At 37.7% G+C, this 25,585-nt stretch overlaps 1 protein-coding gene across 1 annotated transcript in view; it reads left to right on the top strand.

Annotated features, from left to right (window-relative positions):
* The window catches only part of trpm4a (transient receptor potential cation channel, subfamily M, member 4a), a 73,562-nt gene extending 49,480 nt beyond the window's left edge, over positions 1–24,082 (top strand). Inside the window, exons 19-28 of the mRNA XM_055024483.1 lie at positions 4,300–4,532; positions 7,871–7,986; positions 10,629–10,761; positions 11,468–11,642; positions 12,116–12,281; positions 12,359–12,540; positions 15,664–15,796; positions 22,819–22,891; positions 23,130–23,223; positions 23,568–24,082. Coding sequence (XP_054880458.1) covers positions 4,300–4,532; positions 7,871–7,986; positions 10,629–10,761; positions 11,468–11,642; positions 12,116–12,281; positions 12,359–12,540; positions 15,664–15,796; positions 22,819–22,891; positions 23,130–23,223; positions 23,568–23,593 — 1,331 coding nt within the window. The 3' untranslated portion in view covers positions 23,594–24,082. The remainder of the gene's footprint in view (positions 1–4,299; positions 4,533–7,870; positions 7,987–10,628; positions 10,762–11,467; positions 11,643–12,115; positions 12,282–12,358; positions 12,541–15,663; positions 15,797–22,818; positions 22,892–23,129; positions 23,224–23,567) is intronic.
* The last annotated feature ends 1,503 nt before the right edge of the window (positions 24,083–25,585 follow it).

Raw genomic sequence — 25,585 nt, 5'->3', positions numbered from 1 at the left:
CAACATAAAGGTGTGATGACAGAGGGCATAGGAACAAGTTTATCATTGGTGGGGACACATATCGGAAACCTGACAAATCTGTAAATAACTTGAGCAGAAATATTATAAACATTAACACCTTACTTAGTAATGCGTTACTCTAATCTAACACATTAAGATTAATAGTAAATAATCTAATACTTACTTGTTTCTATTGACCATCCAATAATCAAACAAAATAAGATTCTGAAGAGACATGAGGGGGAGGATGAATGCCCCTTATTGAAGGATGAATTTGTCATTGAATAATCAAGTTATTTTTTTAAAGTAGCTGTCCCATCCCTGGTAATAAATTAACTAACTACAAACTACCCAAAAAACATAATTTTCATTTCCTCTTGAACAAAATAATTCTGTTCTTTAATAAAGCAAACTGTCATTCCAGGTCTATCCACTCACTTTATCATTTGCCTCACAACTCACAAGCAGGTAGAACACACATTTGCTAGCAGCTTTTTTTAATGTATTTTATTGGTCAAAATGCATTTACATTTGTAAATTGTTGACTGGCAACTGAAGTGGTTCTGCCTCTTTCTGAAACCTTAACTATAAAAGAGATAGTAACATGCTCCTACACTAACAAGATTTGAAATGGCTTCAGAGATTAACATCGAAGGTGCAGCTCCACAGCATAAAAATGATTTATTTTAGACCCAAACAGGAAAAATAAATTGCACTAACAGATCACTATTGAGAAGCATTTCACAATATAAATGTACAGAACACTAGTTGGGTGTTTTACTACAGCTGATAATCTAACCATCACCTTTATAATGGATAGGTACATATGTACGTATATAGCCTAATTTAACTTAACAAAGCATGGATAACTTAACAGAGGTGTAGTGGAATGTTCACTTGCTGTAATTACCAACAGCAAACTTTAACATTCTTGCAGCCATTTTCAGTATTGAACAATACTCCCCCAGATAGTATTTATTGAAGATGTCAAGTCATTTTTAAACATTTTAATGGTATCAATAGCTGTTTTCTAGCTGTTATATTTGTTTTCCCTTTCTTATCAGGTTTTCTATTGAAATTCATGATTATTCTTCTTACTAAAATATCTCAGAAAGCGTTCATTATTAATTTCAAGGGCCGTCATCATTCCTGTGTTATTACAGTATTTTTATGACTGCCTACTGGCTTAGTGTTGGCTTCCCCTTCCTGGACTCTCACACACACACACACACACACACACACACACACACACACACACACACACACACACACACACACACACACACACACACACACACACACAAACACACACCTGCCTTCCTGTCTGCATGAAACGCTCCCTCTTCATGAACATTTCCATTCCTTCCTAGTGGGCAGCAGCAGCTGATCTGAACTCTTCATCAATCTTTCCCTGGTCACATCTCTTTCTCTCATCATCATCCTCTGACATTAATGAATCCCCTCTATCACTAATTTCCCCACCTTCTCAACTACTGAATCTGCTCCAGCGGGTAAAGTTTGTGTGGTAAACATATCAGTTAGTTTGACACATTTTTCTGAATGAGCTTATGCGCTTTTAGGCTTATGTTGTCATAGTTTTTCTGGCTCACCATGTCTCGTACCCGCTCATTTATCTTGGACTCCGGTAGGCTGAAATTGCGCTAATTTTGACCTTAGTGGAGAGGAGCAGGCCAAGTGGGGCTAAGGGATTTCATTGGATAAGCCTGGATATGTCTGTCAATAAAATCAGCCAATGGGCTGTCATGATTGATAAAAATTTTATCCAATATGATATTTGTTAAATTATGGGCCGCCTGTATGGACAGTCTGTGCCTCAGTCTGTAGTCCAGACAGTCAGTCCTCCTCTGGACAGAAGTTCAAACTGAATCCAGCCTCTTTTTTTCTGTTCAAATTGTCAACTCACCACAGTGGTGAGTGTGTTGCTCTGATTTACATGCCACTTCATACATTTACCCACATTTGGCCAGTGGCAGGTGCTAATTTCCATCAGTGCTATCAACATTCAATTTTAGAAAGTCACCTGGTTTGCGTGAATGAAAAGTCTCACCAACTCACTCTACTTGAGCTTTGTTAATTCAGAAAGAGTATGTTTTTTGACAATTTTGATTTTTTTTTCAGTTTTGGAATGTACTTTAACAACACTGCATCCAAGTGCAAAGTGGCTTATTGGATCAAAATGATGGCTTTGAACATAACAGGAGGTTAGATAAATAACAGAAAACAAATCAAATATTTTGGTCGATCCTATTGTATTTATCTTGGGATTATATCTCGTAGTGTTCATAAATATAGCCAGAAGGCTTATATTTGCATAGATATATTGTTCTTGTATTTCAAAAAGAAAATCTATTGCAGTTTTATGAAATATACGAATTTCTTGTAAAGAGATAACCCTGTCAACACAGTAAATAATTTTTCTGCAAATATTCAGTTCAATTCAAAATTATTTCTTAATCGCAAAGGGAAATTAAAGAATAAATAAATACAGTGACATGTAAACAAAATGACAATGACTGACTTGAACACATAGTGAAGGAAACAGTCTCTGTCCTTAACAGATAGTTATTTACACACTTTTATTATCAGTTAAGATAGTTTGACCACTTTTCTGAAAAATGTTTGGAGAAGAATTCCTGTGCACAAACGCATGTGCATGTGTGTGTGCGGTGCATGTGTCTGCACGAGCACTTTTGTGTGTGTGTGTGTGTGTGTGTGTGTGTGTGTGTGTGTGTGTGTGTGGGGGGGGGGTGTGTGTGTGTGTGTGTCCATAAGTGTGTATAATAAGTTGTTTCTCACCAGTGTTATCACATTGGCACTGCAGTCAGCAATGGGATTGGCTGCAGTTAGGCTGGTTTTGTGAGGGCTAAAATTTACAGTGGCTTGCAAAAGTAGTCATACCCCTTGAACTTTTCCATATTTTGTCACATTACAACTGCAAACATAAAAATATTTAATTAGAATTTAATATGAAAAACCAACATAAAGTGGTATACAATTGTGAAGTAGAAAGAAAACTATACACCATTCAAATTATTTTTCAAATAAAAACCTGAAAAGTGCATAGTACAAAAGTATTCAGGCCTCCTGAACTTTTTGCTGCCATTACAGCTGCCAGTCTGTTGGTGTTTGTTTCTATCACTTTTGTACATCTGGTGACTGAAATTTTTTGCTTCATCTACTTTGCCAAACAGTTGAAGTTCAGTCAGATTAGATGGAGAATGTTTGTGAACAGTAGTTTTCAGATCTATCCACAGATTTTTGATTAGGTTTTGGTCTGGACTTTGACTGGACCATGTGTTTTGTTTTAAATCATTGTATTGTAGTTGGCCTTCATGTTTAGGGTGGTTGTCCTGCTGGACGCTGAACCTTCATCCCAGTAGCAAGTCTTTTTCAGACTCCAACAGGTTTTCACCAACATTTTGCTCCATTCATCTTCAAACCAACTCTGATCATCTTCCCTGTCCTTGCTGAAGAGAAGTACCCCCAGAGCATGATGCTGCCACCACTATATTGGGGATGTTGGGAAGGTGTGTTCAGAGTGATGTGCATTGTTAGTTCTCCATCACACATAGCTTTTTGTATTTTGGCCAAAATGTTCAATTTTGTTGTGATCTGACCACAGCTCCTTCTTTCACATGTTTACTTATGGTTTTCTTTAGCAATGACTTTCTTCTTGCCACTGTGCCATATAGAGCATGCATGCATTGTGATAACTAATAGTTGTTCTGTGGACAGATTCCCCCAGAGCCGAGGCTCATCTGGTCCAGAGTCACCATGGGCCTCTTGGCTGCATCTTTGATCAGACCTCTGCTTGTTCAGCCTGAGAATTTAGGTAGACAGCCTTGTCTTGTAGGTTAACAGTTGTCAGACTCTTTCTTGATAAATCTTTCTCTAGCCCATGTCTGCTTTAAACTTTTCTGCAGTTTTCTCCCTGAAATGACATCATGATGCTGTTTACCCCCCCCCCCCCTTTTTTTTTTTATTTCTACTGTACAATAAAACATTTTGTATTGGTCTTTCACATTAAATTTTATTGACTTGTATTTGTTTGTTCTGATGTGACAAAATATGCAAAAATTCAAGGGATATGAACACTTTTAAAAGACGCTGTAGCTTACCGCCATTAATGCATGAAGGTAATGGACCATAGTCTAAAGACAACACCACTCCCAATAATATAGAATGTTAGAAATATCATTCGGTTATTTTTTACTGCAATTATTTTTGTTGGTTGGCACTGACTTGACTCGTTGTATCTTGTGCTTCTTTTTCAACCAGACTCTATGCAAACTAATTCCAAAAGACCATTTATCATGTCAAGGTGGAGGCAGTTTTGGTATGCGCCTGTGACCTCATTCCTGGGCAATGTGCTGATGTACTTCCTGTTCCTTTGCCTGTTTGCCTATGTTCTGTTGGTGGACTTCAAAGGCCCTCCCCCTGATGGACCCTCCTCTCTGGAATTTGTGCTTTACTTTTGGGTCTTCACATTAGTATGTGAAGAGATCCGACAGGTTGGTTATTTCCACACAAATGTATCTACACTGACACACAGTATGCATTTACTTCTTAAAACCATTACAGCTAGAAAATTGTGGAAAATATTTATAATATCATAATGGTGTCTTTCTAACACCATTATATCCCTTACACCTTTTCGCCTTTTGTCCCATTATAAGCAAATAAGACCATGCATTAGTGAGCTAACAGCATTATGAAGACCAACAGATATCACAGACAAATCAAGGAGAAAATTGCAAAGAACTTTAAAACAAGGTTAGGTTCTAACCTTGTTAGAAAGGTAAATGTAATTTTATTTATATAGCACATTTTCAGCAACAAAGCAATACAAGGTGCTTTACAGGAGTTGAAAGAAAATACAAACAAAATAAGAAACCAAAGGAAAGAGCGAAAGGAGGAATCTAATGTTGATATAAAGTGCGCAAACTAGATACAAGGTTGGCTTATGAGTATAAGTAAGTATCATCTGGTCAAAATCCTTTTCTAGAATTAGACCAGAGGACTTGGAGAGAAAAAAAAAACAATCCCCACTTTTTTGAGATGCCAAGAAACTTTTTGAAAAATTCTGCATTCCTTTTTTGGGTTAAAGGGCTTTATACACTTTATACAAATGTATTGTTGGAGTCTAATTAGAGAAGAGACAAGAAGGATGGTTTAAAACATTTCCTGTGGTCTAGAGATCCTAGATAAGGGTATTATGTTAAGAGACATAAAGCTGAAGCTGGTTTCTGATTGCAGCTTTCTATTTGTGAAATGGCTAAAGGGCAATTCCACCTATTTTTAGGGCAATTTCCACCAATGTCTTTAACTTTGTTAAAGCCCAACGTGTCTTTAACAAAGTTAAAGACGTTTCTTTAGTTTATTTATAAGGAAACCCAGCAAATTGCATTGAGTCACTGACTTGCAAACTTCAATCCTCTTGGACCAGCATGTAGTGTCAGTAGAAAATGGAAAGGCATACACTCAGGGGCAATAAAACAGAGTAAAGTCAGAAAAAAATATTTGCAAAGGTAGCTTAGTATGTGCACCAATATGAGAAGTCTGCGGTCCATTTTGGAAATAACACAGGCATCCATAAATGCACTGGAAAACACAAAAGCAATAACCAGGACAGAGGCAGTGGAAGAAAGAGCATGGCCAAATAGAGGAGTGGTAAGAGAATTAAAGCAACTGAAGCAATGTGAGCATCCAAAAATAATCATGTATAGAGAAAAATAATCAATGAATAATGAATCATAAACAAATGTCTTGTTTTTTTGTTGTTGTTGTTTTTTTGGTGTGGCAAAGAGATTCTCATGCAACTATGAAAAGAAATAGATTGATGTTCCAATCTCTAAAATTAAAGAAAAGCTGTGGAATTAAAAATGTTTACAAGTTTGAACATTTTTATGGTTTTAACTGGGACTTCTTATACTAACACAAACTGGCCTATTTCGACTTTTCATTCTGCTCAAATTATTTAGTCAGTACAAAGAATAATATTGTCCATATTTGAAATGTCCACCTGTTGTAGTTTTGGAGCTGAGACAAGAAAAGAAAGTTTTTCTCGTGAGGATTAAACACATTTTCATGCATTTTCCAAATGCATGAAAAGTGATGAAATAACCCTTTATTACAGTTTCATAAATCAAATAAAAGTTTCACAAATCACAAACTTGCCTTGAATATTGTGCTATAAGAGCAGAAAAATTTAATCCATGTTTACATAATCTAGGTGTTGTAGTTTCTTTAACTAGACTCGGTAAAAGATACTAAAGGTAGTGAAAAAATAGGTGGAATCACCCTTTGGCCATTTCCTAAATAGGAACCTGCAATTGGCAACCAACTTCAGCTTTATGTTTCTTAGGATAATATCATCTGGGTCATCTCTAGGCAGTAGAAACGTTGTTAATTGTGCCCCAGGTCTCTCATTTAGGGGCTGCACAGTGGTGCAGGCTGACAACCTGTCCAGGGTCTACCTGTCTGGCAAGTCCCGACCCCATCAGGGATAAGGGTGAGCAGAAGATGGATGGATGGATGGATGGGTCTCTCATTTAGACTCCACCACCACTACCAGCTTTTCAGAAACTGCATAAACAGCTTTTTCACAAAAAATTTGCACAATTTTTCAAAAGGTTTTTAGGGCTCCGTACTAAATAGTGCTCTAAATTGATTAAAACAGACTAATTAGATTAATTATACTCTGACACTGTGATTAATCACGATTAATTGTTGTGCCTAACTGGATCTTCTCAATGTAGACCAGTATTTCTCTTTCATCCTTTTTTGGGCCAGGATATCTCACTATTTGTATTACACCACAGCATTCTTAGATTAGCACAAGTAAAGGAACAAATAAACTTAAAGTGAATAACATTTATTATTTGGTGGCATAACCTATGCTTGTCATGACTGTTTAACACCTGCAATATACTGACCTCATCAAACTGTTGCATTCTTTATTTGTGATGCTACTCCAGGCTTTTACCACAGCTTCTTTCAAAGAGGAGGTGAAATGCATTTTCCTTTGGGTTAAGGTCAGGTGACTGACTTGGCCAGTCTAAAACCTTCCACTTATTTTCTTCTGATTAAGTCCTTTATTTTGTTGGTAGTGTACTTTGAGTCATTTTCCTGCTGCATGATAAAATTCCTTCTGATTATTTGGGATGCATTTCTCTGTAAATCAGCAAAATGCATCAGTTACATCAGCAATAAAAAAATAATGAGCTGTTCCAGGAGCAGCCATGCAGGCCCAAGCCATGACATTATCTCCACCATGCTTCACAGATGAGCTTTCAATCCAAAGCAGTTCTTCTCTTTCTCCACACTTTGACCTTTCCATCACTTTCTTGGAAATTGATATTTGTCTCATGAGTCCATAAAATTGTGTTCAGAAACTTTTCTGGCTCATCTCTGTACTTCTTTGCAAATTGAAATCTAGCCTTCAAATTCTTACTACTGAGAAGTGATTTGCATCTTTAGGTGTAGTCTGCACTCCTGCACTGTGAAGGTGCATTGGTGATGTCTCCTTTCCACTCGATTGATAGCAGCGATACCGCGAAATCTCCACTCTAGGTTTCCGTGGTTACCTGCAAAAATGTATTCAAAATAAAAGATTTTAAAATATAAATTATTCCCAACATACTGCACATGGAAAAGAAGAACCGCATTTGGCATTCCTGCTCTAGATAATGTCCCCGAATGCTGTCAAGTCCACTGGCAAAAATCCACTAATCTGTTGACAGGACCATTACTAAACCAGACATTTGATAGCTTTCCATATTAATGTGTTTAAATTTAAATGAACCAATCACATTATGGATTTAATTTCTGCTCTGTCCCTTGTTCACAGATCTTTTTGGGGGGCGATTTATTTTTGCTCCAAAGGATGAAGAAGTACATTCAGGATCACTGGAACAAGTGTGACCTCACAGCTATTCTTCTTTTTCTTTTGGCTCTACTCTGCAGGTGATTGTTCTAACAAGACAAGCAAGGCATCTGCTGCCTTATTTGCCTTGACAGAATATTCTTGTCCAGATATATTCCTTTTGTGCCCACATCTCTCTGTAATAATGAGCACAACTCTCCACAAATGACAATGCACAGTACCAGTAAACAGGAATGCACCAATGGACCTGTTGTGACAAACAATAAATTATTTAGTTGCACATAAAGTCACATGAGCTCGATAATAATCTCTTGTTTGTTTTCGTTTTGTCTCTCTCTCTTTCTACCTAAGAGACTGCATGACAAAGAGCTTCACTCTTCCAGTTACTCCTCCCCTCTCATTTCCAGGACCACTCAGACACAATAATGGCTCAACAAACGGGGAGCTAAGATTGTCAGTTTTCCTCCACTTGGGGTGAACCCGAACACCAGACACGATAGCGATGACAGTGGCAGAAGTTGAACAATTTTCAACTTTCTTGCATGAAATTTCACATGCAAAAATTATGCTGTTCGCTCAACTACATGAAAGTTACTTATTTTACTGCATTGTGATTTCTTTATTTGTTGATACTTACTTTATTGGTAAGACACTATTATGTCACTTCTCAAACTCCATAGGAAATGAATGGAAAGGGAGCAGCACTGTCTCCCATCACCATGTCAGTGACAGAACACAGTTACAATCACAGGTGTTAATCGACAAAATACAAAGGGCCAGTGCAAAATAGTAGAAGCTTTCTTATAGAGTTTGATGATACCCTTTTAATATAATTGAAAAACCAGCCTTTTGAAAATTTCTGCAAACATTTACAGTACACAGTAGTGAGTTTACAGTTGTTTTCCCACAAAAGTCCTAACTGGTAGTATTGCCTATTTGAGCCCAATAATGAATATATTTTGAAGGGTCAGTTTGTTTCCAAAAACCTCATAATAAAATTTTTGTTTCATGTATGAATTTTGGAAATTTAGAATGTGTTCATTAGAAATTAGTATATTGATCTTTGAAAGGTGCATTGTTATGCAATTTTATGTTATTAGTAAATAATGGTCTTAAAACAACAACACTACTTATTGCAATATTTTCTGGGGCAATTGATCACTCAGCAAAATCTGTTCTTGTGACAAGCCTATTCATCAAACAGAATTGGGTGGCTAATTAGTGATTTTTGTAATGCTCTGACCTGCAGATACAAATTTGTTTCTTTAAGAACTGCCTTAAAAAGTCAAAAGTCAAATTAAACACATCAGGAGCAAAGGCAACATCGTCTTGTGTGAGTGAGTATGCATTACTGTAAAAAGCCTTTTACTATTATTGTTAAAGACAAAATCAAGTTGGAGGGAACATCTTAAACTGGTCTAAACATTCTATATTAGCAACGATTGTGGTTTGCAAAGTTAGAATTTCAAACACAAAGAGTTGTTTGCATGTGTATTCCTATACCAAAGATTTTCTTCTGGGCTTCAGAGATAAAGTAGTAGCAGTGCGTGTGGCAACGCGCAGAGGGCCCAGCTGTGTTATTGGTCCGAGCGCAGCCGGCTTTAAATGCATAAAGTATAAACCTATAAATCTTTTAGAAATAAATGTCCTCTCCTAGTGAAACTCTCAGAACAACGGAGACGCTTGCAAACTGGCTTTAAGATTAAAATAAATAAATAAAGTGATCTCCCTGCCCCCAATTATTAATTTTTCTAGAAATAAAATCAAGCAACGTCTAGCAGACAATGGTGTAACAGAATCTCATCTTTGAAGTTGTTTGGTATGGCTTTGCGTTTGCTATCAGAGCACAGTCCTCCTCCAGCATGTAAACAACTATGAAGGCATGCTGCACCGATATTTTACACATATCTTTATCCAGTGCCTTCAATAGACAACAACTGTACCTGAACAATACACACGTTGTACAGGACAATGCAAAAACTATGCCCCGCACCAAGCAACAGGCATCCAATAATATGCAAATAAATAAAAATACTCCAATTAAAGCAACAATGCATCCCAACAATACATATATCAAGTAATATATCAATGTATATTTTAACAAAATACACAGGTAACAGCACACAATTATTTAAGAGCCAGCTCTATCTTCCTGGTTTTATTCTGCTGGTGTGAATACACCAGCAGCAGTGTTCTGGCTCAGCTGAAGCTGGACGATTGATTTGTTAGGCAGACCTATGCAGTAATGCTGCAGTTATCAATGCAATTGAAGATAAATGCAAGGATGAGTTCCTTCGTTCTTGCTGGGACATTACTCCTCTAATCCTGTAAATGTTCTTCAGTTGACAGCAGGCCAATTTTGTAACTGTCTTTATGTGGCTCTGAATGTTATGGTCAGATTTTAGCCTTATTGCTAGTTTCTAATTGTAATAGATGAAGCTGTGTTGTCTCTACATCATTCTTCTTTGGGTCCAAAGACAATAATTTCAGTTTTGTTTCTGTTCAGCTGGAGAAAGTTTCAGTGTATATAAATATCTGGTTACTACTGTAGTTAAAAACTGACTAGCTGAATTTAGCTTTTGAGTATGTGAAAAGATAGCCTTTTTTGTCTAGTGGTCTTGTACTAGATGTTTTCCGAACACGCTTTGTTTTTCGATTGTGTTGGGCTGTAATATAGCTTCATTGTCTTGAGGAAAATAAAAACAATAACTTTTTTTTGTAGAATGTTTCCTTGGTCATTCAATGTTGGACGAGCTGTTATGGCCATAGACTACATGGTCTTTACACTTCGTCTGATCCATATCTTTGCCATCCACAAACAACTTGGACCCAAAACCATCATTCTTGGAAAAATGGTAATGGAACTGCTCACAAAACACCTCATTTAAATCATGGTTGTAATTAGAAAAATCAATTAGTGTTTAGAAAAAGGTCAAAAGCATTGTGACTTTATAGAGTTCTCGATAAGCATGCTGTACATTTATATACATAAAAACAGAAAAAATACGGCTAATTTGAAAGGTCGTGTCACACATGGGAAAAAAAACTAAACCTACTAAATGTCTTTTGAACAGATGAGACCAAAAGGTGAATGTTTGCCTATGACACCTGCACAGCTCCACACAAGGCATAGCAGCAAATCTCATACTGTCCTGCATGGAGTTTATTTCATTGTACCTGGGTCCAGAAAACTTACAATTTAATGAACTTTGCTATAAATCCAAGTATATCAACTCCAATCTATTTGGTTGCTAAAGTTTGATAAGGTCTAAATTCTAACAATTATAACGTATTACATGGAAAAAATGTCTTCAACAAAAGATTTTCACTTTTAACTAGTAGTATTTAATCAGTATTAAGGATTTATTGACTCAAAACAAGTTGGTATATTGTGCTAAGAAGTTACTTGCAAGTTAGTTTGTCTTACTTCATTCAATAGGACCAAGATATTTACACCAGAATAATCTGGGCCTTATTTCCATCCATGTATTACCTCCTGATGAAATCCCTCACTGTAACTCCAGCAATCTTCCTTCAATCATCTGTCTTTGTTTTTCTCAGGTGAAAGATGTTTTCTTTTTCCTCTTCTTCCTGGGTGTTTGGCTGATGGCCTACGGCGTGGCCCACCAAGCACTCCTCTTTTCATATGATCCCCGGTCTAAATGGATTTTCCGCAGAGTGTTCTACAGGCCATATTTGCACATATTTGGACAAATCAATATTCATGAAATGGATGGTAAGTATTTTTTATACAATTACAATATTTTTTGATGTGATCATACAGTATTTTTGGTCATTCTATCTTACAGTGAAATACCTTTTTCTAAATTGCTACTGTCAACTAAAAATGAAAGACATGTCAAGTATATGAATATTAGCTCCTATCCAGGAAAATGGTGCTGTTACATTGTTGACATTTTAAACTAGCTATTACTGATTAGAAAGGTAACATTTGTAAAACAGTAGCATTGTATCCCTACAAATAATTTAACCTTAGCTTAAGAATGAGAATTTCAAACAATCACCTGACAATGTTCTTAAATGTTTCATACCTTGACCCGATATGTTAGCTTCTCTTTGACATGTTTATCATTATATTTTTGAGATTCCTATGTCACACAAAGTAGAAAAAGCAACTTGAGCAACTAGATTTTAGTGCCACTAAATGACAGTGCTTTTCTAACCTTCCTCTGATGTTCTTCATTCAAGCCGACAAACTGGAAGAACGGAACTGCTCTTATAACCATTCAGAAATTGAGGCAGGAGCAGAACCCTGCCTGAGTACCTATGCAAACTGGCTGGTTGTAATCCTCCTTGTTGTCTATCTGCTGTTTACCAACATAGTGCTGGTCAACCTGCTCATTGCCATGTTCAGGTACCAAAACATTATACATCTGTTCATTGTTCTACAAGTGTAGAATTTTCCTCAATGTTTTGATGTTCTATTTGCAGCTACACCTTTTCCAAAGTTCAGGAGCACAGTGACATCTACTGGAAATTTCAGCGTTACAATCTCATTGTGGAGTACCACTATAGACCATGTCTGGCACCACCATTCATCATCTTCTCTCATCTTCACATTCTTATCAAGAGATACATCCGCCAGATTCCTTCTGCCAAGAGTCAGCACTTTGGTGAGAAATGGAAAAGAAGAAAACAGGGGACATGTCTGAAAATATCTAGCTGCATGAAGATAGGTTGGTAAAAGTTAGACTTGTGTTGAATATCAGGCTCCTGCTTTGGCAAGTATTGCAGGTGAGACGTCTTCATTTCCTTGTATTTACCAGGTAAAAGACAGGGAATCATACCTTAACTTTGGCATGTGAGCAAAAGTTAAATTCTGGTGTCAGTTAACCAGACATGACCATTACTCCCTATAAGGTTTCTTTAAAAATGCCTTTCTTCTGGTCAGGTTTGTGCTGACCAGAATATTCCAAAAGCTTGGAATATTGTTTTAAAAGAATCCAGGATGAGTTGAACATGTTGCAATTTTCCTACTACCTAAAAATGGCTGTTTGTGATATGGCAAAATTCATAATTACTTTCAAAAAATGAACATCTTTTGATATATTTTTCACTCATGGACGTCGCCATTTTTTCCACTGATGGGTTGATGATGCGTTTTGGTCCATTTTGTACAAGAGTCTATATAGCAAACACAGGAGGGCTAACTTTACCCGAGTACTTGTTTATCAAATTGCGTTTGACTGATGTAACCTTAGATAAAACCACACTGAGTCACTATTGGCTGTGATTTAAAAACTAAAAATGTAGGCGAATCTGGATAGTTTCCCACATGAAAGAAAGGAGAGGGCAGTACCAGAGCCACCTGTCAGATTTTCCAACCGCAGTGCAGATCGATAGCTAAGTATATCTGACAGTGCTACGTGTCCAAAGCTGCTACTGTTATATTCACAAATAGAAACTACAGCAGATTGTTTTAATGTTAAATATATTGGGTAACATGATTTGATTGATGGGACCGAAGTGGAACCTTAGTAGTTATGCTTAGCTTAGCATTGGAATAATTTATATACATGATGAAACCACAAGAAGTTCACTTCCTTTATCTGATTATTATACCCGTTTAAAATGAAAATTTATAGATGTATGCACTAATCCTTTTACTAGCGTATCCTACCCATTAAAAAATATTTTAAATACAGAGGTGTTTGTAAGAATAAAACAGTATCAGACAGGGGGAACATATTTTTATTGGAATTAAATTAAAAATAGACAACAGATCACCGCAACTATTTTTTTATGCATTAATATGATGTATGACAGATTTTATCAAATGCAGCGAAGCCACAATGTGGCACCAAACTGTGCAGGAACACAACGGTGTTCCTGAAATGATAGCGTAACATTTCTGGGCTAAACAACTAACTGCAGCTACAAAAGCAGAGTCAGAAGAGTAGATTTTGTTTAAGGAGTCTGAAGTGTGAATGAAAAACCTAGAAACAGCACATTTTGGTTTTGGTGCGTATATATTAAGTGATTTGTATAAAAAAAAATAGACAATTACAACAATACAATGAAACATGACATATTTGACTCAGAATAAATTAATATCCAAAATCATAAAGTCCATAGTCCTTTTTGTTTCTAGCTCACCATCTTTAGATCCAGATGAGGATCTGATCCATCCGGAAAAAAATAAAACCCGACTTAAAAGGTCAGAAAACCCATTAAGTGTTTTTATCAAATCAATCATATACAACCATAACACAAAAGAAATAATTAATGCAAATGCATAATTAATTTCCAATAATTATACACAAACATTTCAATAATCAGGTTAAGTTAACCATAATTCAAATAAAATAAAACAAAAAGTATCAAGAAAATAAAAAATGAATGAATCAAGCAGAGTGAGAGGAAGGAAAACAAAATAAATAAATATATTGAGCAATATCAACTTAAGTGTAGCTACATTCTGATCAATTTCATTTTAACTTCACTGCCTTAAAATCCATGTAAACGTGTCAAAACAAGCACAAAATTCAGCAACGAGTTACCTTCTCAGAGAGAGTGGGCCGTACTGAGCCACGATCAGCTGGGACAGAACCAGGTGACGGTCCAGGTAAGCCGAGCCAATAACTCGAATAAAACAATGCTCCAATGAGCAATCCAGCCAAAGTTTCACATATAAAAGCAACAGTGCTATCAAATAAACTCACCAAGCAAACAGCAAGCCACGATCACAGTGGAACAGCTGACAATGTTTCAACTGCGCTGGAGGCGCCTTTAAATAGGCTGGCGGAGTTTAGGACAACACAGGAAGTGGGCCCGCCAAAATAAAAGTCTTTGACTAATTGCGGGTTACAATAGGATATGACTAATATGCACTGATATTAAACAGCTATTACACTTTCAATCCCACATAGTATCGCTAACATCTATTTTGTAAAGTTTAATAGTACAAAAAGAGTGTATTTAAACTAAAATATTTTAAAATATAGGGACAAAATAGCCCAAAACAAAGTATTTTATATGATTAACCACCAAACAAAGACTTGTTTACAGTAATAACTTTGCAGACGGAAAACTAAAACCATTTATAAATACATTTACAAGATGCCTGTCATGTAAACTGAAAACATGAAGTAAGACAGCAACTTAATCAAAGCCAGGTATAAATAAATTAAATAAATCTTACCTTCAATAAAATACATGAAACAAAACTTCCACAGGTCGGATGTAGTTATAAGAAATCTGCTGAGTAAGCAGTATGTGACCTAGCATCAATGTGCGCATGCACATTACCACAATGTAGGACAGATTTACAGATAGCACAGATAAACAGAACACGTGTTCACACAGTCCGACCAGAGGTCAGTGCCATTCAACTTTACTCATCACCGTTTTGACTGGAGGAGCCAGGCAGTTGCACCATTACACATATTTATCCAGAATGCATTGCAGCATGAACAACATGGCAACATTCTTGTGAAAATATTTTGTTAAAATGTATAAATCTAAATAACATCTCAGATAAATATTTAACAAATAAGGTCTCTTTTTACAACTAATCATGGATCCCTTTCAGTTTTCCTATAACTTTGCCCCTGACCTGTCTGAGGTCAGAAACAGAACATCTGCAGCCATACAGCTGGATGGTATTCAAAAGTATGAACATTTTTTTTTAAGGCCCTGTTAGGAAAAAAAAGCATTATTTCACATCATTATAATTCAACATGTCTGCCTCTCCTCTTAACACTTTAGCTGCACTTACTGATTTCTTTTATTCTTAGCTGTGGAGCTGCAAGGCAGGAAGGCAAGCCGTCTGAATACATGGGAGGCTGTGCAAAAAGAGGAGCTCTTGTCTGCTCAGAATAAGCAGCTGAGAGAGAGCGACACATCACGACTTCAACGAACTTCTATTAAGTAAGTTGTCACTTCGATTAAAATATAAACATGTAAGAGCTGATAACCAGTTTCATCACTTTTCAGTTTAACAAGATAACGTGAAAAATTCTAGATATATGTGCTTCAAATTATCACAAAAACACAATTATCTATATTTCAGGAACATGATTTGAAAAGAAAGAGTGGTTATTTAATTTCTGTTGCAAAACATAAATTATGAATTTAAATATGACATTTTCATCACAGCAGGGATTCAAGAGAAAATTTGCAAAAGATTTAATGTTCTTATAACATTAAAATAAGGAAAGCAAAAAGACCCTGAACATTTGTTTTCCTGTTCTGACACCAGATTAGTTGAATTGTTCTGTGCATTGCTCTTTGAGGCTCCATGACCTGTGATTGATTTGATATTCATTGATAGTAAAATATTTGTATGCTTATGTATGGAAAAGATTTACAATAGGAAATTTGAGATTTTATGCTCATGATCTTAGAAGAGCCTCAGCCAGCGTTTCCTTTGGAGGAAATGTGAAAAATATTTAATCAAAGCTGTGCTGGACTGGCAACCTGTCCAGGGTGACCCTGCCTCTCACCCTTTGACAGCTGGACATAGACACCAATATAAGGGTGTAGAAAAACGAATGTATGGATGGACTTCACCAAGAAAAGAGTATTGTTTTTGTTGATTGTTCTGTAGCGGGTATCCCACCACTCCCCCTGGAATCACTTGGCTCCTCTGCACCGCTCGAAAACATCCTTGTAGGTGCATCAACTCACCCATGCAACACACAAGACACAGGAGACACCATCAACATCAACCGGCAACCACACTGCCCTGCTCTGCCCGAACACTCAGGAGGGAGAAGGGAGGAGGCTCCGCCTTTATTACTTAGCGTAACCTTCCGCTTAACAAAATAGTGCCAACATAAACACAGTAGTGGCAAACATCATATTCAACAGTTTTATTTCAACAGCACAATATTCTAGTATTTCTCCAGACAAACTGACATTTCTCCTTCCTAAGAACAGTGAGGATCAATGACAGAACATTCCTGTTCACTGCACTTTACAGAAACCTACAAAAAAGAATAAAACAATAACAACTAAACAGAGAAAGCACTTGTTTGTGAAAGAGTACAGAAAAACAGCTAAAAGAAAAAAGTATGACTTACAATTTTAGGACATTATGGACTCCGTATGTATGTGGCACTATCAGAATTTGTGTGATGATGATTGGGACCCAAATCATCATCACAGGAGTGAAAAAACATTTCTGGATGATTTCTTTGCCTGTATACATTAGAAGTAGAAAAACTGTCAGCAACATCATAAAATCAGTATTTGAAACGAATTTAACAATAGCACTTGACTTAATGCAATGTTGTGGTGTGTGTGTCGATGTGGGCGTGACGTCATCAAGTATGAATTGAAGGTTACTGGCCTGCTGGCTTTGTGTGTGTGAGGAAGCGGTGAGCGGGGAGGTCAGTCCTTGCAAAGTTTGGAGCCTGATAATCAAAATGGATTAAATCGATAATTGTGACAGAACAAAGAAATGGTTTGGAGTTGATTGATACACGGACATATTACATTCCCCGATTTAATCTAGTGCGTCTCTTTACCGTCATTAGTTTGCCATGTTTTATAATAATAAAACCTGTTTATTATTATTATTAAGTCTTTGGTGCAATAACTGATTGAAAATCAATTTATTCACTGCATATTTATGTCTGTTAAGGTTTAAAGCATTCAGACCACGAACACAGCAGAGACACACACAATCAACCTTTCTATCCTAAAGAAAACATATAAAACTTCAGATATTTCACAAAGAGATGTTAACATTCATGGAAAAACCTCACATAACCTTATATTAGCCTTTCTTATGGTGGCCACCATAAGAAAGGCTTACAGTATTCAATTATGCTGCGTAACTGAGCAGTACAGTATTGCGAAGGGACGTAAAGGTTTTGCGAGGGAAAGCAAAAGAAAAAAATTCCCCATGTCCTCCAGGGTGCTCCATAACTTTGTACTTGTGAAAATTAAATTGTATTTAAATTTCACACTTTATACTTTATTCAAAGTATAATTTTAGTAATATATTTAATTAGAGTATATTTTAGAAAAAAATATATTTTTAGCTAGTGTACAAAACTACATTTTCAAACAGTATTAGAAGAAGCATGTTTTTAAAAATGTATTTACTTAGCATTTTTAATATAATCTCCACTTGATAATATACTAAAAATGTATTTCAGAAAAATACAGAATATTTTTTTTTAATATGCTGTACATATACACACACACATATATATATGCATATATATATATAATTCCCTTCTCACCCACCGCGGGTGGTTCTTATCCTCTGAGCTCGGGTCCTCTACCAGAGGCCTGGGAGCTTGAGGGTCCTGCAGTATCTTGGCTGTGCCAAGGACTGCTGCACATTTCTGGACTGAGATGTCTGATGTTGTTCCTGGGATCTGTTGTAGCCACTGCTCCAGTTTTGGGGTTACTGCCCCGAGGGCCCCGATGACCACAGGTACCACTGTGGTCTTCACCTTCCAGGCCCTCTCCAGTTCTTCCCTGAGGCCCTGGTATTTCTCCAGTTTCTCCTTTTTCCTGATGTTGCAATCGCTTGGTATTGCTACATCTACCACAACGGCTTTCCTCTGTTGTTTGTCCACTACGACAATGTCTGGTTGGTTCGCCCTCACTATTTTGTCTGTCTGGATCTGGAAGTCCCACAGGATCTTAGCTCTGGCGTTCTCCACCACCTTTGATCTCGGGGTTTCCAGTCCATATTCTGCACAGATGTTTCTGTACACTATGCCTGCCACTTGGTTATGTCGTTCCATGTACTCCTACTGCCTACTGTTAAGAATTAAAAAGAGGAATAACTTGATTTAGCTCGTTAATTTATTCCTCTGTCCTAGGTTCTTGTGTCTGTGTACGTGTGGAGGGAGAAAGAGCAATCATACGACGTCAGGCTTCAGATATCCAAAGTTTTATCCAGAGAAATTCAATGCAAGAAGAATGTTACAATAAGCATCTCACCTAGATTATCAAAAGTCCAAGACATGACAAAACAGAAACAATGAACTGAGTAAAAGACAAAAGATGCATCTTCTGGGAAACTCTCACTCAGCACAAAGAGATTCGAACTTCTGCTGTGAAACAAACCATTTTATAAGAATGTGTATTCTCCTCATTTAAATATATGCATTAGGAGGTGTGTTTTTTCCTTTGTGTGGGCTGTCTTAAATGTTAATTTTATTACCTCTGAGACCCCCTGAAACACCCAGCTCTTCTCGTACCAGGCTCCTTCTTCGGCGATGTGATTTGTAGCCTGTGTCTGGAACGTTATCTCTGCCTCAAAATGCTTCAACAAGTAACCAGTTGGTGTTTTTTAACCAAGCTTGCACAAAATGTAATGCTTAATACTAACTATAAGTTTGGATCTAAGAAGTAACTGATTCAAAACATGCTTAAAGAAATATAGTCAATTCTAATATAGATAAAATTATTTATAAAAAGTTTTAAGATCCTAGTGAACTTTTGAACCATGCTAAGGAATTTGTTAATTGTGGCAGACAGACTCTGTCTAAAGAGATTCTAGGCCTGTCTTTTCTGTCGAATCCTCCCTAAGAATTTATATACATTCAGAGAGTCAGCAGTTGTTTTAGTTTGGATCTTTATCTAAATTTATATGAACATAGAGTACTTTAACTTTCTATGGTATATTTCATATGTATCAAAACTATCCTGTGCAGTATTGTGCTAATTTAAAATATTATTTCAACACTACCTCATACCATGAGAGATACTAAGATGTGTAACATGCTGGCTGAGACGTTGGGGAACCAGAGCACCTTGATGACAAATGGGCTACTGGAACAAGACGAAAATGAGCGAGAGTTGAAAACGTGGATCTGACTTAACTACAAGTCCCCACCCAGTGAGGGGATACACGGCCCCAATGAGCGAAACAGAGCTGAACGAGACAGCTGCTGACCTGAGAGAGAGAATCATGACCCGAATAACAACCAGACCTCCTCGGGACCAATTACAACGGCTGAGTGAAGTACCATCAGAAAGTCTCATTGAGAATGTGAATGCAGCATTGAGAACGATCCCTACCAACACCATAACAGAAACCAATGAGCTGATCTACAACTCAGCATCAGTGATCCTTGAGATACTTGGCTATAAGAGCAACCATGAGACCCAATACCCACCATGGAAAAGACAGTTAGAGGCTAAAATCAAGGTAACAAGGAGGGAAGTGAGCCAACTGTCAGAGCTCCACAAGGGTACAATGAAAAGACCAGTACCCAGAAAGTACAGCAGATGCCCATACCTGAAGCACTCGAAACTGCCAAACAGAGGCTCCAAGCCTTGGCCAGCCGCCTAAAGAGATACACAAGGGAGAATGAATCCAGAAGGATTAACCGGCTCTTCTCCACTCAACCAGTTAAGGTGTACTCTCAATGGCAGGGTAATAACAACAGAGCAGACCCACCAAGGCTGGAGACTGAACAATACTGGAAAGGCATATGGGAAAGGGAGGCGTCCCACAACAGCAATGCACAGTGGCTGATCTCTCTACGAGAGGACCACAGCAACCTCCCTGAGCAAGCCCCGGTAACCATCACTGTGACAGATGTCCAAGAAAGAGTCTCAGGTATGAAAAACTGGACAGCACCAGGGCCTGACATGATCCATGCCTACTGGCTAAAGAAACTCACTGCTCTCCATGAGCGAATGGCAGCCCAAATGAACCAGCTGCTACAAAGTGGGACTCACCCTGAATGGTTAACTGAAGGGCGGACAATCCTAATCCAGAAGGATACATCAAAGGGTCCAGTCCCACCCAACTACCGACCAATAACCTGCCTCTCCACAACCTGGAAGCTCATGTCAGGCATCATAGCGGCCAAGATAAGCAAACACATGGATAAACACATGAGCACGGCACAGAAGGGTATCGGTGTCAATAGCAGAGGAGCCAAACACCAACTCCTCGTAGACCGCACAGTTGCCCGAGACTGCAAAACCCGACACACCAACCTGTGCATGGCTTGGATTGATTACAAGAAAGCCTATGACTCAATGCCGCATACTTGGATCATTGAATGCCTAGAGATGTATAACATCAACAGGACTCTGAGAGCCTTCATTGCAAACTCGATGAGGCTGTGGAAAACCACCCTTGAAGCCAACTGCAAACCACTTGCACAAGTGTCCATCAAATGTGGCATATACCAAGGAGATGCTCTGTCCCCTCTACTGTTCTGCATAGGCCTGAACCCCCTCAGCCAAATTATCAACAAGACTGGATACGGATACAGACTCAAAAATGGGGCCAATATCAGTCACCTCCTCTACATGGGTGACATCAAACTGTACGCCAAGTGTGAGCGAGACATCGACTCACTGATCCACACCACCAGGATCTACAGCACGGACATTGGGATGTCATTCAGACTAGAGAAATGTGGTCGGCTGATCACAAAGAGGGGGAAGGTGATCCACACAGAAGGAATCTCACTCCCAGAAGGAACAATAGCAGATATAGAGGACAGTTACAAGTACCTAGGTATACCACAAGCAAATGGCAACCTCGATGAGGCCATAAGGAAAGGAGCCACAGCTAAATACCTCCAACGAATAAGGCAAGTCCTGAGAAGCCAGCTCAATGGCAAGAACAAAATCAGTGCGATAAACAGCTATGCCCTGCCAGTAATCAGATACCCTGCTGGAATAATTAGCTGGTCAAAGAAGGAGATAAAAGCCACAGATATTAAGACCAGAAAGCTACTAACAATGCATGGAGGGTTCCATCCCAAATCCAGCACCCTGAGACTGTACACGAGCCGCAAGGAAGGAGGCAGAGGACTAGTGAGTGTGAGAACCACTGTCCAGGACGAAACAACTAAGATCCATAAATACATCAGGGACAAAGCCTCAACAGACAATGTGCTCAGTGAATGTCTCAGACAACAGGGAACGGAGGTTGAGGTGCCAGAGATACCATCATGGGAGGACAAGCCCCTACATGGGATGTACCACCAGCAAATAACCCAAGTGGCTGATATCAGTAAATCCTACCAATGGCTGGAAAAAGCTGGACTCAAGGACAGCACAGAGGCCCTCATCCTGGCCGCCCAGGAACAGGCCCTAAACACCAGAGCAATAGAGGCCCAGATCTACCACACCAGACAAGACCCAAGGTGTAGGTTGTGCAAGGAGGCCCCTGAGACAGTCCAGCACATCACAGCAGGGTGCAAGATACTGGCAGGGAAAGCGTACATGGAACGACATAACCAAGTGGCAGGCATAGTGTACAGAAACAACCCCCAAACTGGATCAATGGCTACAACAGATCCCAGGAACAACATCAGACATCTCAGTCCAGAAATGTGCAGTCCTTGGCACAGCCAAGATACTGCAGGACCCTCAAGCTCCCAGGCCTCTGGTAGAGGACCCGAGTTCAGAGGATAAGAACCACCCGCGGTGGGTGAGAAGGGAATTTTTTGATGTTTTAAAAAAAATGTAATGTAATGTTTTTAAAAAAAAATTTGTTTAAATATATTTTTTAAATGATTATGTTTTCCTTTGAAAATATTATCATTGGTTTCTGTGTGAATAGTCATCAGACACAAACATCTAAAATTTAATCATCCTAAAATAGCCAGCGAATATCAACTCAGGCAGGAACTGCAAAATCTATCTAATGGCAGATAAACTACTTGCAAATATTAAAATGTGTTTTCAGAAGCCCGCAGAGCTTTTTCAGTAAAAACGCAAAACAAAACACAACTGAAATTTCCAGCGTTTTTTTGACTACCCTTGAAATAAAGGTATGGACTACTGAATAATAAGTCTGACTGTAAGATTTTAAATCGCTATATTTTTTATCCTGAAGGTTTTCCTCCCTAACAGACGTCATGTTTCGTAGAAATGTAAAATAAAATACTTTCATGACTGTTTCCACCATCAAAACTGATATAACAAATTAATATTTTTACATGTTTGTGCAGGGTGGACAGTGTTCTGAAGCAGATGGCTGAAATTCGAGACCACGACCGAAGGCTGCGTCTACTTGAGAAGCAGGTCAGCAATATTTTAAAGAAGACATGCTTTTTATGTCCTCCACAGCACAGTTTCTTAATCACACGATGTAATTGAAATACCACACAGACAAGGTGCTATTACCTGATTTTAGCTTTTATTTTTATTTTCATTTTGGTAAGGGTGAAACATCCTATATCTGCATGTGTTTGCATATGTTGTATGTTTTCTGTGTAGTTGTCAATTCTGCCTTTTCAGTATTAATCGGTCTTCCTCTCAGTTGAATTACTGCTGCAGCGCCCTCTCCTGGTTGACTGAAGCTATGTGTCAAAGTAATGTGATCACAACTAAACGGCCTCCTCCACTCCACAAAGGTAATTCCAAATTTGTCCAATGAATTTTTTTAAGCTATAAATCCATTTTTTCTGACAATTACCGTATAAAATAATCAATATATGGAAAAAATCTGTACATTTTATAATAAACAGGGCATTCAAGCTTTGTCAATCAACATATATTATGCTGCAGAGATTTTTTTTTTCTTTTGTTTTTTTTTTACTTTTAGAAGGTATCTAGAAAAACATCTTATTAAAATTCCTTTAACTTTACTTTCTGGATGCTTTTAGTTTTTTTTTTTCTTTTTCCCAGCAGATATATAGATATATATTTCGAACGTTTTACCTACTCACTATTTTTATTCTCTTTCACTTTGTTATAGATGTTACGCAACTGTCTTCAACCTGAACTTCAGGGTCACATGCTTATACAGAATTACTTTTGTATTATGGGCATTTTAATTCCGTGGACCACTTCTGAACACAACAATCTCTTGAATAACCCTAGACCCCGTTCTGGCTAAACATAATTATCTACTTAAACACTAATTGTGGGGCTTTTTTGTATCCCAGAATCATGGATCAGTGAATGTTCACTTTGTCAAAGACAGTGCACTCAGGACATTTATGTTGCAAAATGTATAGTTTCCTATCCTGGCATGTTTTGTTTCATGATGTATCTATATTTTCTATATACAGACTATGTTTTATACTGCTTTATGGAAAGGTCAGCATGCAGTCTATCTCTTTTGCTTTTCTTTCATTTGTTTTCAGAGCTAAATTATGCATTATTCTAGTCATTGGAGAGCAGTATAACTAGTTCTGTTACCAAAGATTGCCATGTAAGAATAAATGGAAATATTCATGGTTAAATTAAATAAAATGGGATCATCTCTGAGTTGTCTGAATTCATTATTGCATCACTAAAGAATTTTCTCTACATGCTGGAAACTGCATTGATGTAAAACGTTTTTCTGGACACATTTTTCTTGTGTAATCACCAAATAAAACATTTTTTCTACCAGCTACAGTGACTGGTAGAAATTCACTGTTTTTTTTTCTTCTTTCGATTACAAACCCCACCAGTACAAGAAACATTGTATAAAATATATGATTTATTCTTAACTACATGAAAACCAATTTACTGATAAGTTTACCATACATATGTACATATACAGACTAATTTAACATGAAGCATGGATATCTTAACAGAGGTGTAGTGCAATAAGTTCATTTGAAATGAAGTCTAGGAGTGAATTCAAACTGGAAGACTCGTCGACCTATCAATGCTGGATCAAGCCACATCACAGCCAATCACTGATCAAGCCCCAGCTGATGAGGACCTCCGTCCATGGCATCTTCCATCTTCCAGCCACGCTCAACCCACCTCCACCCTTTCTCCACCTCCAGTCTCCCGGCTCTCCAGGCACACATCATCCACCGACCTCCACCACCAGTGTCGGGCTCTGGCGGATGACATTCCTAACCAGTATCGGGAATTCTCATCCAAGCTTATTGCAATTCACAGCTCGATGTCCTCAGCCGGGGCCTGAGGCCCAAAGACTTTAGTTCATGTATGTTCATAAATCTTTTTAATTGCTGTCTTTCTCTGTCTGAGTCTCTCCAGATTGAAGTAATTACCAACAGCAAACTTTAACTACACAACTAACATTCTTGCCAACATTTCCAGTACTGAACATTTCCACATTTTGGTTACAACTCTCTGAGATCATATTTATTGAAGTTGTGTCAAGTCATTTCAAAACATTTTTAAATTGTATCAATGGCTGTTTTCTGATTGTTCTGTTTTCTCTTTCTTATTACGCATTGAAATTCACGATTATTCTTATTACTAAAATACTGTATCTCAGAAAGCGTTCATTATTAATTCCATGGGCCGTCATCATTCCTGCGCTATCACAGTATTTTTGTGACTGCCTGCTAGTTTAGTGTTGGCTTCCCCTTATATCAGTTAGTTTGACACGTGGTTCTGAATGAGCTTATGCACTTTTTAGCTTTTGGTGTCATAGTTTTTCTGGTTCACCCTGTCTCGTATCCGCTCACATTTTTCAGACTCCAGTAGGCTGAAATGGTGACATTTATAACCTTACTGGAGAGGAGCAGGCCAAGTGGGACCCAATGAAGGATTTTAATGAATTAGCCTGTACTCAATGAGTACTTCCTAAAATTTAATTATATTTAATATCTTACATCACACTGATGTAATTTGTGACTATACAAATAAAACCTATTTTAATTTGACTGATAAAACAGTATTTAATCACACAATGGTTGTCTTTAACTACTATTTATGTAACCCTTTTGAGTTTTGAGGACTTTATAAATAGCTCTTGTTGGCCAAATTTGGCCCATAATCCTTGAAATTGACAGTTGTGGTCTA

This window comes from Poeciliopsis prolifica, unplaced genomic scaffold (genome assembly GCF_027474105.1).
Source record: "Poeciliopsis prolifica strain line A6 unplaced genomic scaffold, Auburn_PproV2 SCAFFOLD121, whole genome shotgun sequence".
Classification (NCBI taxonomy): domain Eukaryota; kingdom Metazoa; phylum Chordata; class Actinopteri; order Cyprinodontiformes; family Poeciliidae; genus Poeciliopsis; species Poeciliopsis prolifica.
The sequence above is the reverse complement of the archived record's forward strand: the minus strand, read 5'-3'. Positions and strand labels throughout refer to the sequence as shown.